At 34.2% G+C, this 18,533-nt stretch overlaps 1 protein-coding gene across 1 annotated transcript in view; it reads right to left on the bottom strand.

The window, feature by feature from the left end:
- The window catches only part of HDX (highly divergent homeobox), a 216,202-nt gene that overhangs the window by 16,766 nt on the left and 180,903 nt on the right, over positions 1 to 18,533 (bottom strand). Inside the window, exons 5-6 of the mRNA XM_021691210.1 lie at positions 12,384 to 12,591; positions 1,613 to 1,689 (exon numbers count right to left, since the gene is read on the bottom strand). Of these exons, the coding sequence (XP_021546885.1) occupies positions 1,613 to 1,689; positions 12,384 to 12,591 (285 nt within the window). The remainder of the gene's footprint in view (positions 1 to 1,612; positions 1,690 to 12,383; positions 12,592 to 18,533) is intronic.

Genomic DNA, 18,533 nt, shown 5'->3' with positions numbered 1-18,533 from the left:
GGTTTAATCATGTCAGTTTTCACCAGACCTGATTTGATACTTTTTAAAACATTTTTTAGATTCTCTGTTTGGATCAGTTCTGGGGAAAAGGAGATAAGTAATCCAGGGAAGAAAGCACCAAAGGCCACTCTATATAAATCAGCCTTAAATGTTTTGTGATTTGCCATTTATGAATAATTGGGGGTACTCAAAAGTTATAGGGAGAGGAGATGGGCCTTTGGAGGTTTGAAGTCCTGTCTCTAAAAATGAATTGTTTTTTTCAAAAATTAGTTGCCTAAGTGACTTAGGTCATCCCATGCCATTATTTCATTTATTTCCAAATGTCTGCTGAGGGGAGATCCAATGCAGAGAAATTCAGACTAAAAATGAGCATGTGTTTACAGAAAAAAAAAAAAGATTTTAATTTGTAAATAATTGTATATAACTTGTTTAGTATAATTCAAATCTAGAGCAGAGGAGATTATTATTTCATGGAATTTAAGAATATTAACACAACTAATTGTGGAAATAATTATTACTAGCTATCTAATGAAAACATTACATCAAAATCAAAGTTTGTTTTCCTATATGCCTATTGAGTTGTGTTAGTAGGGTCAAACATCCGTTGAAATCAGGACTGAAATCAATAAGATATAATCCTAAACTATATTCTGCATGTGGAAAATATTGTTATAAATTGTTGATGCTTAACAAGAGCAAAACTGTATTTTATGTGTTCAACTTTTATTAAGGAGATGTGGCAGAATTATAGTGTCATATAAATAATGTTTATAATGGAAGCCAGAGTAAATGAAGTTATACTCATTTTGTAACAGAAAAATCCATTATAGGGATTTTCTTTAAAGATTGCAATCAAGCAAAAATCACTGATTTGAAAGAAATAACAAAATGGCATTTGCCTTTATGTTTGATTTTAATACTATCTTGATTTCTGTATTACTTGATGGAGTCAGGATACAAACAAATGCTGCTAAAACAGCTGCTTGGAGAACATTTCTATATACCAATAATGTTAACATTTTCACAAAGCCCAGTTTAATCCACATATAGTCTGTCTTTGCCTGTTATTCAGTCTTTTAATATTGTCTTTCCTCCATCAGTGCAATTTTTAAGAAGACTAAGAGAGTTTAATTCAACTAGAAAGAAGGAAATGTTCCAAACATAGAGATAGGTATGGTCTGAACAGAGAACTCTGAATCAGGACTCCTTAGATACAGTCCTAGAACTAACAAAGGCTTCTTTCATTATGGCAGTCTAACCTCAGTCTTAATTCTTCCATATGTTAAATGAAAAGAAATCTGCCCTTTGCTAAATATGTTAAAGAAAAATAACATATGTATAAAATGTCTATATGTAGTAAGCATTAGATTTTTATATTTGCAAATCTCTTCAGTCAAAAAAATTTGAGGCACAAATGACAGTGCTTTAAATTTCATTTCTTAAACCCTCAAAGATATATAATTTCATGGATGACAGCTTTGTTTTGGCTTGTGAAGTGGCACAGGATTTAATTATGGTAACACCGATATTATTACCAACTGGAAACATATCCTTTAAGTCCATCATGTAGGAAAGAATCTATCATGAAGAAAGAATTTCAAAGTGTACGTACCACATTATCTGCAGATACTGCATGATGGTCCTCCTCCTTATGAGCCCTTGCCTCATTTGGAACTTCACTGGATTCCTCTATGGAAAAAATAAAAGGCTATGATTTCATTTTTAATTCCTCAAAACTTCATTGAGAATGCTTTTCTCAAGATCACTTAAATAATTATTTTAAAAAGACTGTGCTGCTCAGTCAGTTAAGCATCTGCCTTCAGCTCAGGTCATGATCCCAGGGTCCTGGGATTGAGCCTCACATTGGTCTCCCTGCTTAGCGGGGAGCCTGCTTCTCCCTCTTCCTCTGCTTGTTTCCCTGCTTGTGCTCTCTAGCTCTCTGTCAAATAAATAAGTAAAATTTTTAAAAATAAATAAATACACAAATGATAAATTCACATCATATATGCTTTGATAAAGCAATTCTAACAATGCGTTCTAGGAAATAAGTGTGGATAGGTACAAATACAGGGATAGCCATTACTGTGCTGTTTATAATTGGAAAAAAAATGGAAGCAGCTTATATGCTTAACAACAGAGGATTGTTTCATTTAGGACCTAATCCTTCAATAAATACTATAAAAATTAAGGACAAGAATAGTTGATAATAAGGGAAATATTCATCATCTATTGGAAAGTGAACAAATGAAGGTGACAAAATCTACTATGTAGGTACACTGTGATCTTAATTTTATTTTATTTATTTTTTAGAGAGAGAGTATGAGTGCAAATGGGGAAGGGGAAAGGGAGAAAGAGCGAGAGAGAGGGAGAGAATCTCAAGCAGACTCTGTACTAAGCATGGAGCCCACTTCAGGGCTCCATATCATAACCCTGAAATCATGACCTGATCCAAAACCAAGAGTTGGACGCTTAACTAACTGAGCCACCCAGACACCCCTATGATCTTCATTTTATAAAAGGAAAAAAGTGTATATTTTCATTTACAATGAAAAGACTGACATTATTTACACCAAAACATTGACATTATTATTTCTGGACGGAATTATAGGCAATTTTTTTTCCTTTTGTCTAATTTTCCTTATTTTGATACTTCTTATTTTTTCAATTTTCTTATTTATATTTAAATATTTTTACAATGAATTTGTATTGCTGGTTGTAATAAGAGAAAAAATGATAAAATTTTTGAGTACATGATATAAAACTATAAATATAGTACATTTCTAATTTTTTGAAAAGGTAAGTGTATGTGAACACACACAAATACACACACACACCTGCATATATGCAAAGAGAAAACACTGGCAAAAATATCCAACCACTCCTATTTTAAGAAGTGAGAGGTAGGATCACTGAAAGGATTATTTCAAAGTTTTTCACTGTATTTTCATGTATTTTCTGTAATGAACATGTATTCTTTTTATGATCAAAAGGGAGACAAAACATAAGAGACTCTTAACTATAGGAAACACACTGGGGGTAGCTGGAGTGGAGGGGGGATGGTGTAACTGGGTGATGGGCATTAAGGAGGGCACATGATGTGATGAGCACTCGGTGTTATATGCAACTGATGAATCACTAAACTCTACCTGTGAAATAATACAGTATATGTTAATTAATTGGTTTTGAATAAAATAAAAAATTCAATATTCTAAAAATGTGAAAAAATTAAACTAAGAAAAATAAATTCAGAGAAACAAGTCTATTAAAAACCTCTCTGTGTTGATATAGGAAAAGTGGCTAGTTCACAGCATAGGCTGTCTACCAAATAAAGCCCTTAGATTACCTCTACTTCTACTCCTTAGTAAAACAAGACAGTAATGTTTCTCCCTTCTTTAGGCACAGTCATGTCATTGACATTATTTAGATAAACATTAGTTGAAGTTCTCAGCCTCTTGGTAGCTCTGATGTTTTATTTCACCATAGAAAGCAGAACAAAGGGGTGCCTGGATGGCTCAGTCAGTTAAGTGTCTGCCTTCGGTTCAGGTCATGATCTCAGTGAGTCGGCTTCTCCCTCTCCCTCTGTGAGCTCTCTCACCACTCTCTCAAATAAATAAATAAAAATCTTAAGAAAAAAGAAACAGAACAAAAATATTTATCAGTCCTCCTAAGATTTTTCCAGATCTATTCCTTCCCATGGAAAGATATATAGAGGTGCCCAATATGAGCATGGAGAAGAAAGAAAAAGTGGCTGATTGAGGAACTCACATGAGGACATAGAGAATTAGGTTTAAGATATACAGCAAACTTTACCAGAATTTTAATGCGAAGTCTACCATAAATTTAATTAATTTATTTATCGAGTTAGTGATTTTCAAGTTTTTATTTAAATTCCAGTTAGTTAAGATACAATGTAATATTAAGTTCAGGTATATAATACAGTGATTCAACATTTCCATACAACACCTACTGCTTACCACAAGTGTACTCCTTAAACCCCATCATCTATTCCACCCATCTTCCCCACCTCCCTACTTGTAACCATCAGTTTGTTCTCTATAGTTAAGAATCTGTTTCTTAGCTTGCCTCTTTCCAGTTTTTTATTCTCTTTGCTTATTTGTTTTGTTCCTTAAATTCCACATATGACTGATCATATGGTATTTGTCTTTCTCTGACTGACTTATTTTGCTTAGCATAATACTTTCTAGCTCCATCCATGTCATTGCAAATGGTAAAATTTCACTTTATTTTATGACTGAATAATAATCCATTGTATATGTATATACCACATCTTCTTTATCCATTTATCTATCAATAGATACTTGGGCTGCTTCCATAGTTTGGCTATTATAAATAATGTTGCAATAAATGTAGGGGTGCATGTATCTTTTCAAATTAGTGTTTTTGTATTTTTTGGGTGAATACCTACTAGTGCCATTACTGGATTGTAGGGTAGTACAATTTTAATTTTTTTGAGAAACTCCCATACTGTTTTCCACAGTGGCTGATCAGTTTGCATTCCTACCCACAGCGCACAAGGTTCATTTTTCTTCATATCATTCCCAGGACTCGTTGTTTCTTGTGTTTTTTTATTTCAGCCATTCTGACAGGTGTGAGGTGATATCTCATTGTAGTTTTGACTTGCATTTCCCTGATGATGAGTGATGTTGAGCACCTTTTCATGTGTTTGTTAGCCATCTGTATGTCTTCACTGGAAAAATGTCAATTCACCTCTTCTGCCCATTTTTAATTGGGTTATTCATTTTTTGGGTATTTATCTTCTGCCATTCCATAGGGTGCCTTTTAGTTTTGTTGATTGTTTCCTTCACTATGCAGAAACTTTTTATTTTGATGTAGTCCCAATAATTTATTTTTGCTTTTGTTTCCCTTGCCTCAGGAGACATATCTAGAAAGAGGTTACTACAGCCAATGTCAAAGAAATTACTGCCTGTGTTCGCTTCTAGGATTTTTATGGTTTCAGGTCTCACATTTAGGTCTTTCATCCATTTTGAATTTATTTTGTGTATGTTGTGTTTTGCATGTAGTTGTCCAGTTTTCCCACCATTTGTAGAAGAGACTTTTTCCCATTGGATATTCTTTCCTGCTTTGTCAAAGATTAATTAATAGTTGTGGGTTCATTTCTGGGTTTTCTATTCTATTCTATTGGTCTATGTGTCTATTTCTGTGCCAATACAACACCATCTTGATCATTACAGCTTTGTAATATAGTCCAGAATTTGATGCCTCCAGCTTTGCTTTTCTTTTTCAAGATTTCTTTGGCTATAGTAATCTTTTGTAGTTCTATACAAATTTTAGGATTGTTTATTCTAGCTCTGTGAAAAATGTTGTTGGTATTTTGGTAAGGACTGCATTAAATATGTAGAGTGTTTGGGTTGTATAGACATTTTAACAATATTTTTTCTTCAGTCTATGAGCATGGAATATTTTTCCATTTCTTTGTGTCGTTTTCAATTTCTTACGTAAGTGTTCTATAGTTTTCAGAGAACAGATCTTTTACCTCTTTGGTTAGGTTTATTCCTAGGTATCTCATGGTTTTTGGAGCAATTGTACATAGGATTAATTCCTTGATTTCTTTTTCTGCTGTTTCTTTAATGGTGTATAGAAATGCAACAGAAACATGTCTTTCTCTGATTGACTTATTTCGCTCAGCATAATACCCTCCAGTTCCATCCATGTCATTGCAAATGGCAAGATTTCATTCCTTTTGATGGCTGCATAATATTCCATTGTATATAAATACCACATCTTCTTTATCCATTCATCTGTCGATGGACATCTTGGCTCTTTCCATAGTTTAGCTATTGTGGACATTGCTGCTATAAACATCAGGGTGTACGTACCCTTCAGATCCTTAAATTTGTATCTTTGGGGTAAATACCCAGTAGTGCAATTGCTGAAACAAACTGAGGGTTGCTGGAGTGGTGGGGGGTGGGAGGGATGGGGTGGCTGGGTGATAGACATTGGGAAGGGTATGTGCTATGGTGAGTGCTGTGAATTGTGTAAGACTCTTGAATCACAGACCTATACCTCTGAAACAAATCATACATTATATGTTAAAAAAAGAAGAAGAGAGTAGGAAGGAAAAATGAAGGGGGGGATATCGGAGGGGGAGATGAACCATGAGAGACTATGGACTCTGAGAAACAAAATGAGGGCTCTAGAGGGGTGGGGTAGGGGATGGGTTAGCCTGGTAATGGGTATTAAAGAGGGCACATATTGAATGGAGCACTGGGTGTTATACGCAAACAATGAATCATGGAACACTACATCAAAAACTAATGATGTAATGTATGGTGATTAACATAACATAATAAAATTAAATTTAAAAAAAAAGAAATGCAACAGATTTCTGTATGTTGATTTTGTGTCCTGCAACTTTACTGAATTCCTTTACCAGTTTTAGCAGTTTTTTTTGGAGTCTTTTGGGTTTTTCTATATAGAATATCATGTCATCTGCAAAGAGTCAAAGTGTGACTTCTTCCTTGCCAATTTGGATTCCTTTTATTTCTTTTGTTTTCTGATTGCTATGGCTAGGACTTCCAGCACTATGTTAAATAACAGTAGTGAAAGTGGACATCTCTATCTTGTTCCTAACTGTAGAGAAAAAGCTCTCAGTTTTTCCCATTGAGGATGGCATTAACTGTGGATTTCTCATATATGGTTTTTATTATGTTGAGGTATGTTCCCTCTCCACCTACTTTGTTGAGGGTTTTTATCATGAATGGATGTTGTATTTTGTCAAATGCTTTTGTTACCTCTATTGAACACCATAAATTCAATTAATTTTTAAATAAAAAAATGATTCCTAGATGGATGAGACTTTATTCATTATTTAGACATTTCAATTCACAGGAATTTCAAGTCCTATGTAATCAGCAACTAAATTAAATGAAGGGGAGGTTAACAGGTTTAGCTGCAGAGCTGATATTGGTACTAATGCTGTCAAAATAGAGGTTACAGTGCTCATCAATAAGATCATTACTGGTATCATTCCTTTTAGGTTTGCCTTATATTTCTGTTCTTACTTTCTCATAACTATACATATTTCTGCTTTACTGGCAAAATATACATGCAGGGTTTGATTATTTTATTAGATGTAAATAAAAACTGTTTTGAAGATTTCTAAAATAAAAAGGTATGAAGCGATAGCTTCCACATTACTGCAAATTGGAAAGCTAAACACAGTCATTGTGTCTGCTTATTCCTCAGGAAAAGCAGCTCTGCAAATTGGAAAATAAATAAGTAAAATTATTATCAGCAAACTCTAGAGGGCACTCTATATGGTAACCATACACTTAAACTGAGTAACCATGCAGAACTCTATTTTATATGCACACCCACGTAGCAGATACAGTTGAAAAGAATCTTTGCTATAAAATTCAACATTACAGATGTTAATTGTTCTCATACTTTAAACAGTTTGATTCTCGGGATAGTAAAAAGTCCTTAAAATTGCTCATCCATGCATATATTTTAGTAGACACAGAACTTTACATTAAAGAGCTGAGTCATCTATTACTTTTGCTAGAGTTTGCAGTTGTATGAGGGGTGAAGCCAGGTAGCTTTATTACATCTCCTTTCTCTTCACTTCCCCACAGAGAAAGGAAAAAGAAATGGGAAAAGTGAAAGTGAGAGATAGAAGGTGGAAGTTAGAGGTTAAGTTGGAAGCTTTGTATCAGGGAAGTACCTGTTCTCTTAGAAAGGAAGAAATGAAACTGCTAAAAGATCAGCAACACTTTTTGGTGATTTTTGGCTAAACTTGCCTTTTACTGTATTTTAAAAATATAACGCTTCTTTTAGCTTGTAGAGCTTTTTCTAGAAAAATTTAACACAATTTTTAATTGATTTTTACATGTAAAATATAAGTCCTTCTTTAAAGATATTTTTCTTTTTCTTAGACATTTAGAAGACTAATTTTCTTGAATCAACAGCTATATTATAAAGGACTGAATTTCAAGTTGTTAGATTTTTGAAATAGTATGGGCAGCTACTCTGATTATTTGGTCTCTATATCTCTCAGATGTAATTAATGGAAATCTCAAAGTAAACACACATTCAACTACATTTTCATAACTGAAAGAGAATATGGTTAGCATACCTTAAAGTTATGATATTAGTCTAGGCCACATGATACAATTCACTTAATCATCACAAAAGGATCACACAGTTAAATCAATCAGATTAGCATTCTCCATCAGCAAAATGAGGAAGAAAATAATACAGAACTCATTGGAAATAGTACCAAAAAAGGCTCTTTTTGTATCTTTTATGCTTTTCTGTTCCAACTTCTGATAAGAATGAAAAGGTTATTATGCAGCTGTCAAAAATAAGCCTGAGAGGAATAAGAATGAGAGGAATTCTAGGCAATCTCACTTCCCATCAAGTGTTTTTTGATTCATATATTAAATTCTCTCTCTCCTTTTCTCATAGGTCTTGATTACTATGTCAGCTGTCTAGAGAACATACTATTAAATGCCAGTGTAGGAGCAGTGGTCCATTAACAACCTTAAAATTAACTCACTTTTTTCCCATTAACTACTTATTTTTTTTAAATCCCCTTTTAGATGGGGAAGTGGAAGTCATAGATTGAAACTCCCCTTTAGGGGTTTATGTAATTTACTTTAATCAGAGTATTTCTTAATAGCTCTCCCACCTACCCAACCCATAGAAACACACAAATCCCCATTATCTTCCAATTAGCTGCCAGCCATCATTCTCTAAAGGTCCATTCATAAATCACTGAAAATATTCAAGTATTCCCAGGCACATACAATTTAGTAAATACTAATAAAAGACAAAAATGGTTTAATGGACCAATTAGATTATAAACAAGGGATTTGGAAATGATGCAATAGCCTTTCTTTTTTTCCTGCTTCACAGTTTTCCTGTACACTAAATTCTGTGTTATCATCCTCATCAATACCAACAGCAAATGTTGGTAAAGGCAGAGAGAGAGAGACAAAGGGAGGGAGGGAAGAGAGAGAGAAGGAGAGAGAGAAGGAGAGAGAGAGAGGAAACACTTGAATATTCACACAACTTTTTTAACACTGGTATTAAAATATATGGCCCTGGCAATGCTGAGAACTTTTATATCCTTTCCATTACTCAACCTAGTGCAATCTGCTTGCCTCCACCTTGGAACACACATTGTTTTTTGAAAGAATCCCTTAAGCACCCAATTCAACGGGTTCTCATTCTTTTTTTAAAATTTTATTTTCATTTTCCTGCTTTATTAAGGTATAATTGGTGTAAACAAAGTGCACATAATTAATGTATATTTGGTGAGTTTGAACATATGAATACACTCATGTTACCATCACCACAATACAGATAATAAACATATCCATGACCTCCAAAAGTTTTCTTTTGTCCCTCTTTTTGTGTTAAGAACACAATATGATTTATCCTCTTAACAAGCTTTTAAAGTCTATAACCCCTTATTGCCAACTATAGGAACTAACAGTTATATTATAGTTGTGTAATTGTAACTTTATACTCATTGAACAACTCCTCATATCCCTGTCCCTCATCCTCTTTTACCATTATATTGTCTACTTACATACCTTTGACCATTTTAGATGCCTCATATGAGAGAAATTTCTATTCAACATCCAAAAGATGACCAAGATAATGACATTTCTTTCTTCTGAAATTTCTCTTTCCTTGATTTTAGTAATAACATAACATTCTCATTCTCCTATATCTGAATATTCTTTTGATGGCTCCCTTTTCACCTCTAGCTCCCAAATCTGGATATTTCTCAACACACAGCTCTTATACATCTTTCTTTCTTGTTTTCCATTTTCTCACTTAACTAAATATTCTATTTCTATGGCTAGACATTATATTTTTTGGCCTCGATGTGGGTGGCTCCTATATTTCTTGTCATGTCTTAACTCCTCTTCTGAGTTTCAGACCCATATTATCCATGAGTCTCCTGAACAGCTCTACATGGATGTCCTGATGTCATCTAAAACTTAACACATGCAAAACTGAATTTATCTTTCCACACTTTATTATCCTTTTAATGCAGTGTCAATAAAAAAATCTTAAAATGATTTTGGGGGAGAGAGATTGGCGAAAGGTATGACTAAGCAATTCTAAAGTTAATCTAGAAGAATCTGTGCTACAAGAGCTAAGAAGAGTAATCAGAGCACTACCAGATATTTAGATATTTTATAAAGCCACAGTTATAAACAATCAGATCAATGTAACATAATATGAAATCCAAAATATATATGTATACATATATGTGTGTATGTATATAATACTCGATAAAAAGCTACAATTAAACTCACTGGAAAAAAATGCTGGATTATTTAACAAATATTGTAAAGGCAACTGGTCAACCATTTGGAAAAATAAAATTAGGTATTTTCCTCACACATCTTAAAGTAAAATAAATTCTAGGCAGAATAAATGCCAAGTTGTAAAAATGAAACCATAACAATATAAGAAGCAAATATAGGGGTATGTTAACACAATTGTGATACAATAAAGGACTTTGTAATCATGACACCAAAGTCAGAAATCATAAAGAAAAGGATTGATATATTTGGCAACAGAAATACTACAAGCAAAAGTTCTGACATCCATAATCAAATTTAAAAGGCAAAAATGAAACTGGAAAATATATTGTTAATATTCTGGTCAGTAAAATAAACAAAACGGGTCAGTGCAAGAATCTTTCTCTTTCTCTCAGATACAAAAAGACTATATATTGTATAATTCCTTTTATATGAAATATTCAGAAAATACAAGTTTATATTGTCAGAAAGTAGATATGTGGTTGCCTGGGTTTGGATGTGGGAATGAGGGTTGATTACAAGCTCAAATAAATATTTTGAAGTGATGAAAATATTCTAAAGCTGTACTTTAGTGATGGTGATAATCCACAACTCTATAAAATTTACTAAAAATTATTGATTCTACATTGACAGATGAATTTTATGATATGTAAATTAAACTCAATACAAGTGTTCATTGAAAAAGTACGTTATTATTTTAATTCTCATTGCTCTCATGAGCAATGTTATAAAGATGATCCAGTCTATTTCCCTTAGTTTACAGATGTGGAACTAAAGCCCCATGAATTAAATGTTTTGCCTGAAGTCAAATAATCATCTAGTGGAAGATCTAGGACTTTCACCCAGGTTGCCTATTACCCTGGTGTTAATCATATTATACCATACCCTCTTTTATTACAAAACATTTATAATGTTCTAACCTAAATTGATTAGAATTTCAATAAAATAAAAAACAATCATACTTAATTATAATTATGGATTGTTACAATGACCAACATTTCTAAATGTGAGATATCATTATTGTGGTAGATAAGTGTTGTGATGACTCAGTGAGACTCTTTAGGGGGAGGCATTAAAAATAAAAAAGATAAGACAATGGGTGTTGGTGAGGATATAGAGGAAAGGGAACTCTTGTACACCATTGGTCAGAATGCAAATTGGTACAGCCATTTTGGAAAACAGTATGGGGGTTCCTCAAAAACTTAAAGATAGAACTTCTTTGTAATCTGGTAATCCCTCTTCTGGATATATAAACAAAAGAAATAAAATTAGTACCTCAAAGAGATATTTGTGCTCCCACATTTCTTGCAGCATTACATAGAATAGCCAAAATATGGAAGCAACCTAAGTATCTGTTGACAGATAAATGGATAAAGAAATTGAGAAATATATATATATCTCCTATATATAGGAATATATAATATATGTAAAGAAATATATGTAAATATATAAAAACCTATATACATATATATATGAATTTATTCAGTCTTAAATAAAGGAGATCCTGCCATTTGCAATGACATGGATGAACCTGGAAGACATTATGTTAGATGAAATTAGCCAAGCACAGAACTAAAAATACTGCATGATCTCACTTACATGTGGACTCTTAAAAAGTCAAATAGAAGCAGAGAACAGAATGATAGTTACCATGGTGGGGAGGTCAGGAAAATGGGGGAATTTAGTCAAAGGATACAAATTTGCAATTACATAGGATGGATAAGTCTAGAGATCTAATGTCCAGCATGATTATTACAGTTAACAATTCTATATAGCATACTAGCAATTTGCTAAGAGAGTAGATTTCAGGTGCTCTCACCATATACATAAATGGTAACTATGTGAGGAGATGGATATGTTAGTTAGTTTTACTGTAGTAATCATTTCATTATGTGTGTGTATATATATATAAATACAATCAAAATAAATCAATTTCTTTTCAAATGTTTAAACAAATGTTTTGAAGACATTAGATTTGAAATGCAATTAGCTGAAAAGCAAGTTAAAATCCATCAAATTTACAAAAGCTAGTATTAGAAAGTGCAGCATATGAAATACCTTGAGAGCTTCCTTCAGACAAACAGATGGATACTTCATCATTTCTTTCATTATCTTCTCCTACTTCAGGACCAGCTTCTTCTCTTGATGTGAGTGCAGACAAAGAACCAGACTCAGGCTGCTCAGAAAAATCAGCAGGGCCTCCTCTTGGAGGCGGAACTTCAATCCCCATTAAACGGTATTTCCTTCTTCGATTCCCAATCCAAGTCTTATAAGAGAAATACAAAAAGAATTTTTGTAAACATAGAACTTTTAGCATTTGTGGCCATTAAAATAATAAATGGATGCTGCATAAAATATGATTAAAAATAAATAAGTACCTAAAATAATAAAATTTAATTATTAGTCAATATGCAAAAATTAAGATAATTATGCTTTTACTTTTAAATATATTATTAGCCGAAAGATGACATTTATCTAAATATTCAGACTTTAAAGCAACATGTAGTCCATCACAGAACACTTTTTTTAGACTCCTTTTTCTTTTTTGAAATTGCTCATTTTATTAATTTGATATAATATAATGTGTCAAAATATCCAATACAATGTTGAATAAAGGACTAATAAAAATTTATAAGCAGATGTTTATGCTTATGAAGCAAACATAATTCAAACAGGACAACCTTGAGAAGAAATGAAACAAAATATATTTAAATTTTTGGTAAATAATAATTAAATAACCATGTTAATTTTTTAAAAAGCGTTTCTCTTAAATGATTATGTCTTTTTTAATTAGTTAAAAATACATAAATTTTTGGTTTTGGTTTTGTTTTTGTTTTTCTGTAGAAATAACCCACCAAATCTTTCAAACAAAACACAAATTGATTCTTTTCCTAAAGGGACCAGACATGTAACTAGAGATCTTATCCCATATCCAATCTTGCTTCCATGGTGAAAATGTAGCTTCTATTAACTTTCACTCTTTAATGGTTACTTGGGTATTTCAAGTATTCTAAAATTTCATTTCATTTGATTCAGAACCAATTTTTAAAATGTTTTATATTAAAATAGTTTTAGAGGCATAGAAGTTTCAAAGGTAGATCTCCTTCACTCAGTTTTCTCTGATTTATGTTTTGCATAATTATATCACAATAATTAAAACAAGAAATTGATATTGCACAGTATGTATGTACACTTCTATGTTCCTTTATCACACGATTCTTCTTCCTCTTTTATCTACCATTCCCAACCCCTGGCAACCATTAATCTGTTTTCCACTTCTATAATTGTGTCATTTCAAAAATGTTATATAAATGAAATCATAAAGCATGTGACTTTTTTGAAGTTGGCTTTTTTTACTCAGTATAATTTTCTGAAGATTTTTCAAGTGGCATGTATCAATTGTCCATTCCTTTTTATTGTTAAGTTGTATTCCATGATATTTATGTACTTTTTTCCCATTTATTTGCAGTGTTTGTCTAATCATTCATTCATTGAAGGGCACTTAGGTTGTTTTAATGTTGGAGGCCTTAAAGCTTCTATGAACAGTCAGTCATGAACAGGTTTTTGTGCAGATGTAAGTTTTCATTTCTCTAGAATAAGGTTCAAGAATCCAAATGCTTGGATGTATGGTAATTATACATTTAGTTTTATAAAAAACTGTCAAATTGTTTCCAGAAAAATTGTACCATTTTACATTTTTACCAGCAATGTATGAAAAATCCAGTTTCCTGGCATTCTTGCCAGCATCTGGTATTCTCAATAATGAAAAAATTGGCTGTTCTCATTCATGCATGCAGTGATAGATCATTGAGTTCTTAATTTGATTTCCCAAAGGCTAGTTGTTGAAAATCTTTTCATGTGCTTATTTGCCATCCATATACTCTCTTCAGTGAAATGTTTCTTCATGCATTTTGCTCATTTTCTAATTGACTTTTTAAAAATGTTGAGTTTTTGGGCGCCTGGGTGGCTCAGTCGTTAAGCGTCTGCCTTTGGCTCAGGTCATGATCCCAGGGTCCTGGGATCGAGTCCCACATCGGGCTCCCTGCTCAGCGGGAAGCCTGCTTCTCCCTCTCCCACTCCCCCTGCTTGTGTTCCTGCTCTCGCTGTCTCTCTCTCTGTCAAATAAATAAATAAATAAAAATCTTTAAAAAAAAATGTTAGTTTTAAGAATTCTTTATATATTCTAGATATGAGTTATTGTCAGATATGTGGTTTTTAAATATTTTCTCCCAGTCTGTAGCTTTTATTTTCCTCATCTGTGTCTTTTGCAAAAAAAAAAAAAAAAAAGGTTTTAATTTTTATGAAGTCTAAGCTATTGTTTCTTTTTTTTTATGGATTGTGCTTTTAGTGTCATTTCTAAAAATACTTCACCAAGCCCTAGGTCCTGAAGATTATCGCCTATCTTTTCTTCTAAACTTTTTTATAGTTTTTATTTTTTACATTTAAATCTATGATCCATTTTGAATTCATTTTTTATAAGGTGTGAGATTTAGATCAAAGTTCATTTCTGTTCTCTATGTATATCAAAGAGTTCCAGAACCATTTTTTGAAAAGACTTTCTCCATTGAATTGCTTTTGCATCTTTGTCAAAAATCAACTAAGCTGTCCATGCTTGTGCAGGGCTATTTCTGGGTTCTTTAATATTTCACTGATCTCTAGATGTATCTTCCTGTAAATTCCACATAGTCTTGATTACAGTAGCTACATAATAAGTCTTGAAATTAGGTAGGCGGATTTCTTCCACTTCATTCTTTTTTTTTCCTAGAATTATTTTAACTATACTAGCATATTTCCTTTCCATATAAATCTTAGCATTTTCTGGTCTACATCAACTAAAAATTTTATTGAGACTTTTATAAGAATTATGTTAAACCTTCATATTAATCTTGGAGGAATTTACATTTTTACTATGTTGAGTCTGCCAATCCATGAACACAAATGTCTTCCCATTTATTTAAAACTTCTTTGATTTATTTCATCAATGTTTTATAATTTTCAGCATAAAAGCCCTATACATGTTTTGTTAGTTTTGTTAGATTTACAGCAATTGATTTTTTCAGTGATTGAAAATAATATTATATATTTAATTTCAGTTTCAATATGTTAATTTTTACTGTATAAACACACAAGTGGTTTTTGTATGTTGATCTTGTATCGAGAGACCTTGTTAGATTCACTTATTGGTTATGAGACTATTTTTGTAGTTTCCTTAGGATTGCCAACACAGGCAATTTTATGTTACTTTTATTTCCTTTTCTTGTTTCATTGCATTAGCTAGAACTTCCAGTACAAATTGAACAAAGGTGGTCAAAGTGGACATCTTGTTTTGTTCTTGACCTCAGGGGGAAAGCATTCTATATTTCACCATTAGTTGATGCTAACTGTAGGTTTGGGCACTTGTAGATTTCTTTTTGGGGGTCAATTTTTAAGGATGATTTCAATTTCTTTAATAGTTATTCAAATCATCTATTTCATATCAGGTGATTTGTGGTATTTTGCACTTTTTCAGGAATTGATCCATCTCATCTAAATTGTCAAATTTGTCCACACAGAGTTGTTTGAAATAGTCTCTTTTATCCTTTTTCTGTCTGCAAAGTCTGTAGAAATATCCCCTCACTCATTCCTAATATTACTAATTTCTGTGTCTTCTTTCTTTTTTCTTTGTCATTCTTGCTAGATGTTTGTCAATTTCACTGATCTTTTCAATGTACTCACTTATTATTTTATTGATTTTCAAATTCGTATTTATTTTTACCTCCTGACCACCTTTACTCATTTCTCCCATCTTCCAATTCCCCCTCGCCACTGCATCTGGCAAACACCAATCTGTTCTCTTTATCTATTAATTTTAAAAAACCACACACAGGGGCGCCTGGGTGGCTCAGATGGTTAAGCATCTGCCTTTGGCTCAGGTCATGATCCCAGGGTCCTGGGATGGAGTCCCTCATCGGGCTCCTTGCTCAGCGGGGAGTCTGCTTCTCCCTCTCCCTCTGCCTCTCCCCCTGCTTGTTCTCTCTCTGTCTCTCTCGCAAATGAATAAATAAAATCTTTAAAAACACACACACACACACACACATACACACACAACAGAAAAGGTTTTGATCAGAGTTCCAAGATGGCAGTGTAGTAGGGGGACCCTGAATTTGCCTCATCCTTGGAATACAACTAGATCAACCTCCAACTATTTTGAACAATCAGGAAGAGGACCGGAGGAGTATGGAAACATTATGCACAGTTGGAGTGAGAGAATTTGGCAGAAGCGGGGTTCAGAGCTCTGAATTGGGGGATTAGGAAACTGCATGGCTGGGAAGGGGAGGAAGCTGGGTTCACAGAGCAAAGTCAGGAAGAGGGAGAAAGTTGGAAAGAGTACAGTGGTTTATGAACACACAATAAGCCATGGCGAGTGGATTCCTGAGGTATTCAGGGAGAGATTGATCCCCTTCCTAGAGGGCATTTGGAGGAGCATATTTGTCCTTTCCAAAGACAAAGGGACAGCAGGGGAGCCTTGAGAGGAGCTCAACAGTAGGGTCAGAGAGGAGCACAGAGGGGAGAAAACCTCTTAACTTTTCAGTGTGAACCCCAATAGGCTTAAACCTCTGTGCGTGTGCCAAAGAACTGCTGTTCTGGGACTGACTGAGCAGAGCACAGAGACTGGAGCAGAACATGGATAACCTGCCTGCCATTTTTGCTGTATGCCACAATAGATTCAAGCTTCTGCAGTGGCTTTTCTGGGACAAAGGGGAGTAGGGGATGGAGTCAAGTGCAGATGGCTGATAACCTGGCTCCAGCTTTCTGCTGAGTGTTACAATAAACTCTAGCCTCTGCACACACGCTGGTTGATAGCTTTTCAGGGACAGGATGGTTCTGGGCATGCCCTGAGCCTCCCCTCCCAGGGACAAGAGTAGGCACACACATCAACAGGCCCTTTAAAACTTTAAGATTTGAATCCCAGCCACTGGCCAGAGATAAAATACAGGAGATGTGTGGCTTTGGGTGTACCAATGACTCAGACACAGACAGGTTAGGGCAGGGAACTGAGGAGGTCCTGGGTCACAGGAGATTGCTTGCTTTTCTAAGAGGGCCTCCTGAGCAGCAGCTGCCAGGAACTCTGTTCCCCAGGGACAAGAGGATGAGGTGAGGCCACAGTTTACCTCCTATACAACCCTTCCCTCCTCCTGCCCACCAGCACAAACTCCAGAGAGAAACACAGTACCCCTAGTGAAGGCCACAGTCTCCTACACTAAACCCTGATCCCCTGACCTGGCAGGAGCATTTTTAGGAGGGCAAGTCAGATTGTGAGCCAGCATAGCAGGCCTCTCCCTCAGAAGACCAACAAAACCCCCTGAATCTACCAAGTCTACTGATTAAAGGAAGCTCCAAAACCTCAGCTTCCAGCTTAACTTCACAAACAAATCAAAACATAACTACTTAAAGGACCAAACACTCCCCACTACAAGCAAGTAGGAACTCTGTAGAGGGAGGACCAGTAGGAAAGAACAGCCAAAACACAACAGAAGAGTGTACACAGCATATACTGGAATCACTTCCTGAAGATATCGTTGTTGTTCTTGATATTATTATTGTGCTTCTGCTGTTTTTTTCTTTTTGTTTTCTTTCTTTCTTTCCCTCTTTTTCTGACAAAATGACTAGAAGGAGAAATTCAAAAGAAAAGAAACAACCAGATTTAGTACTCCCTGCCACAGATTTAATCAATATGGATAAGTAAGATGCTAGAACTAGAATTCGGAACAACCATTATAAAGATACAAGCTGGGCTTGAAGAAAGCATAAAAGATGCTAAAGAATCTCTTACTGCAGATATAAAAGAACTAAAATCTTATCAGGCTGAAAGTAAAAATGCTTTCACTGAGATGCAGTAAAAATGGAGGCTTTAACTGCTAGGGTAAATGAGGCAGAAGAGAGAGTCAGTAAAATAGAAGACAAAATGATGGACAGTAAGGAAACTGAGGAAAAGAGAGAAAAACAAATACTGGATCCAAGAGGGGAGGCTTTGAGACATTAGTGATACCATAAAGGGAAATAACATTACAATAATTGGGGTCCCAGAAGATGAGGAAAGAGAGAGAGGGGGCAAAAGGTTTATCTGAACAAATTATAGCTGACGACTTCCCTAACCTCGGGAAGGAAACAAGCATTCAATTCCAGGAGGCACAGAGAACCCCCCTCAAAATCAATAAAAATAGGTCA

The sequence above is a fragment of the Neomonachus schauinslandi genome, chromosome X (assembly GCF_002201575.2).
Source record: "Neomonachus schauinslandi chromosome X, ASM220157v2, whole genome shotgun sequence".
In the NCBI taxonomy this organism is placed as follows: Eukaryota; Metazoa; Chordata; class Mammalia; order Carnivora; family Phocidae; genus Neomonachus; species Neomonachus schauinslandi.
The sequence above is the reverse complement of the archived record's forward strand: the minus strand, read 5'-3'. Positions and strand labels throughout refer to the sequence as shown.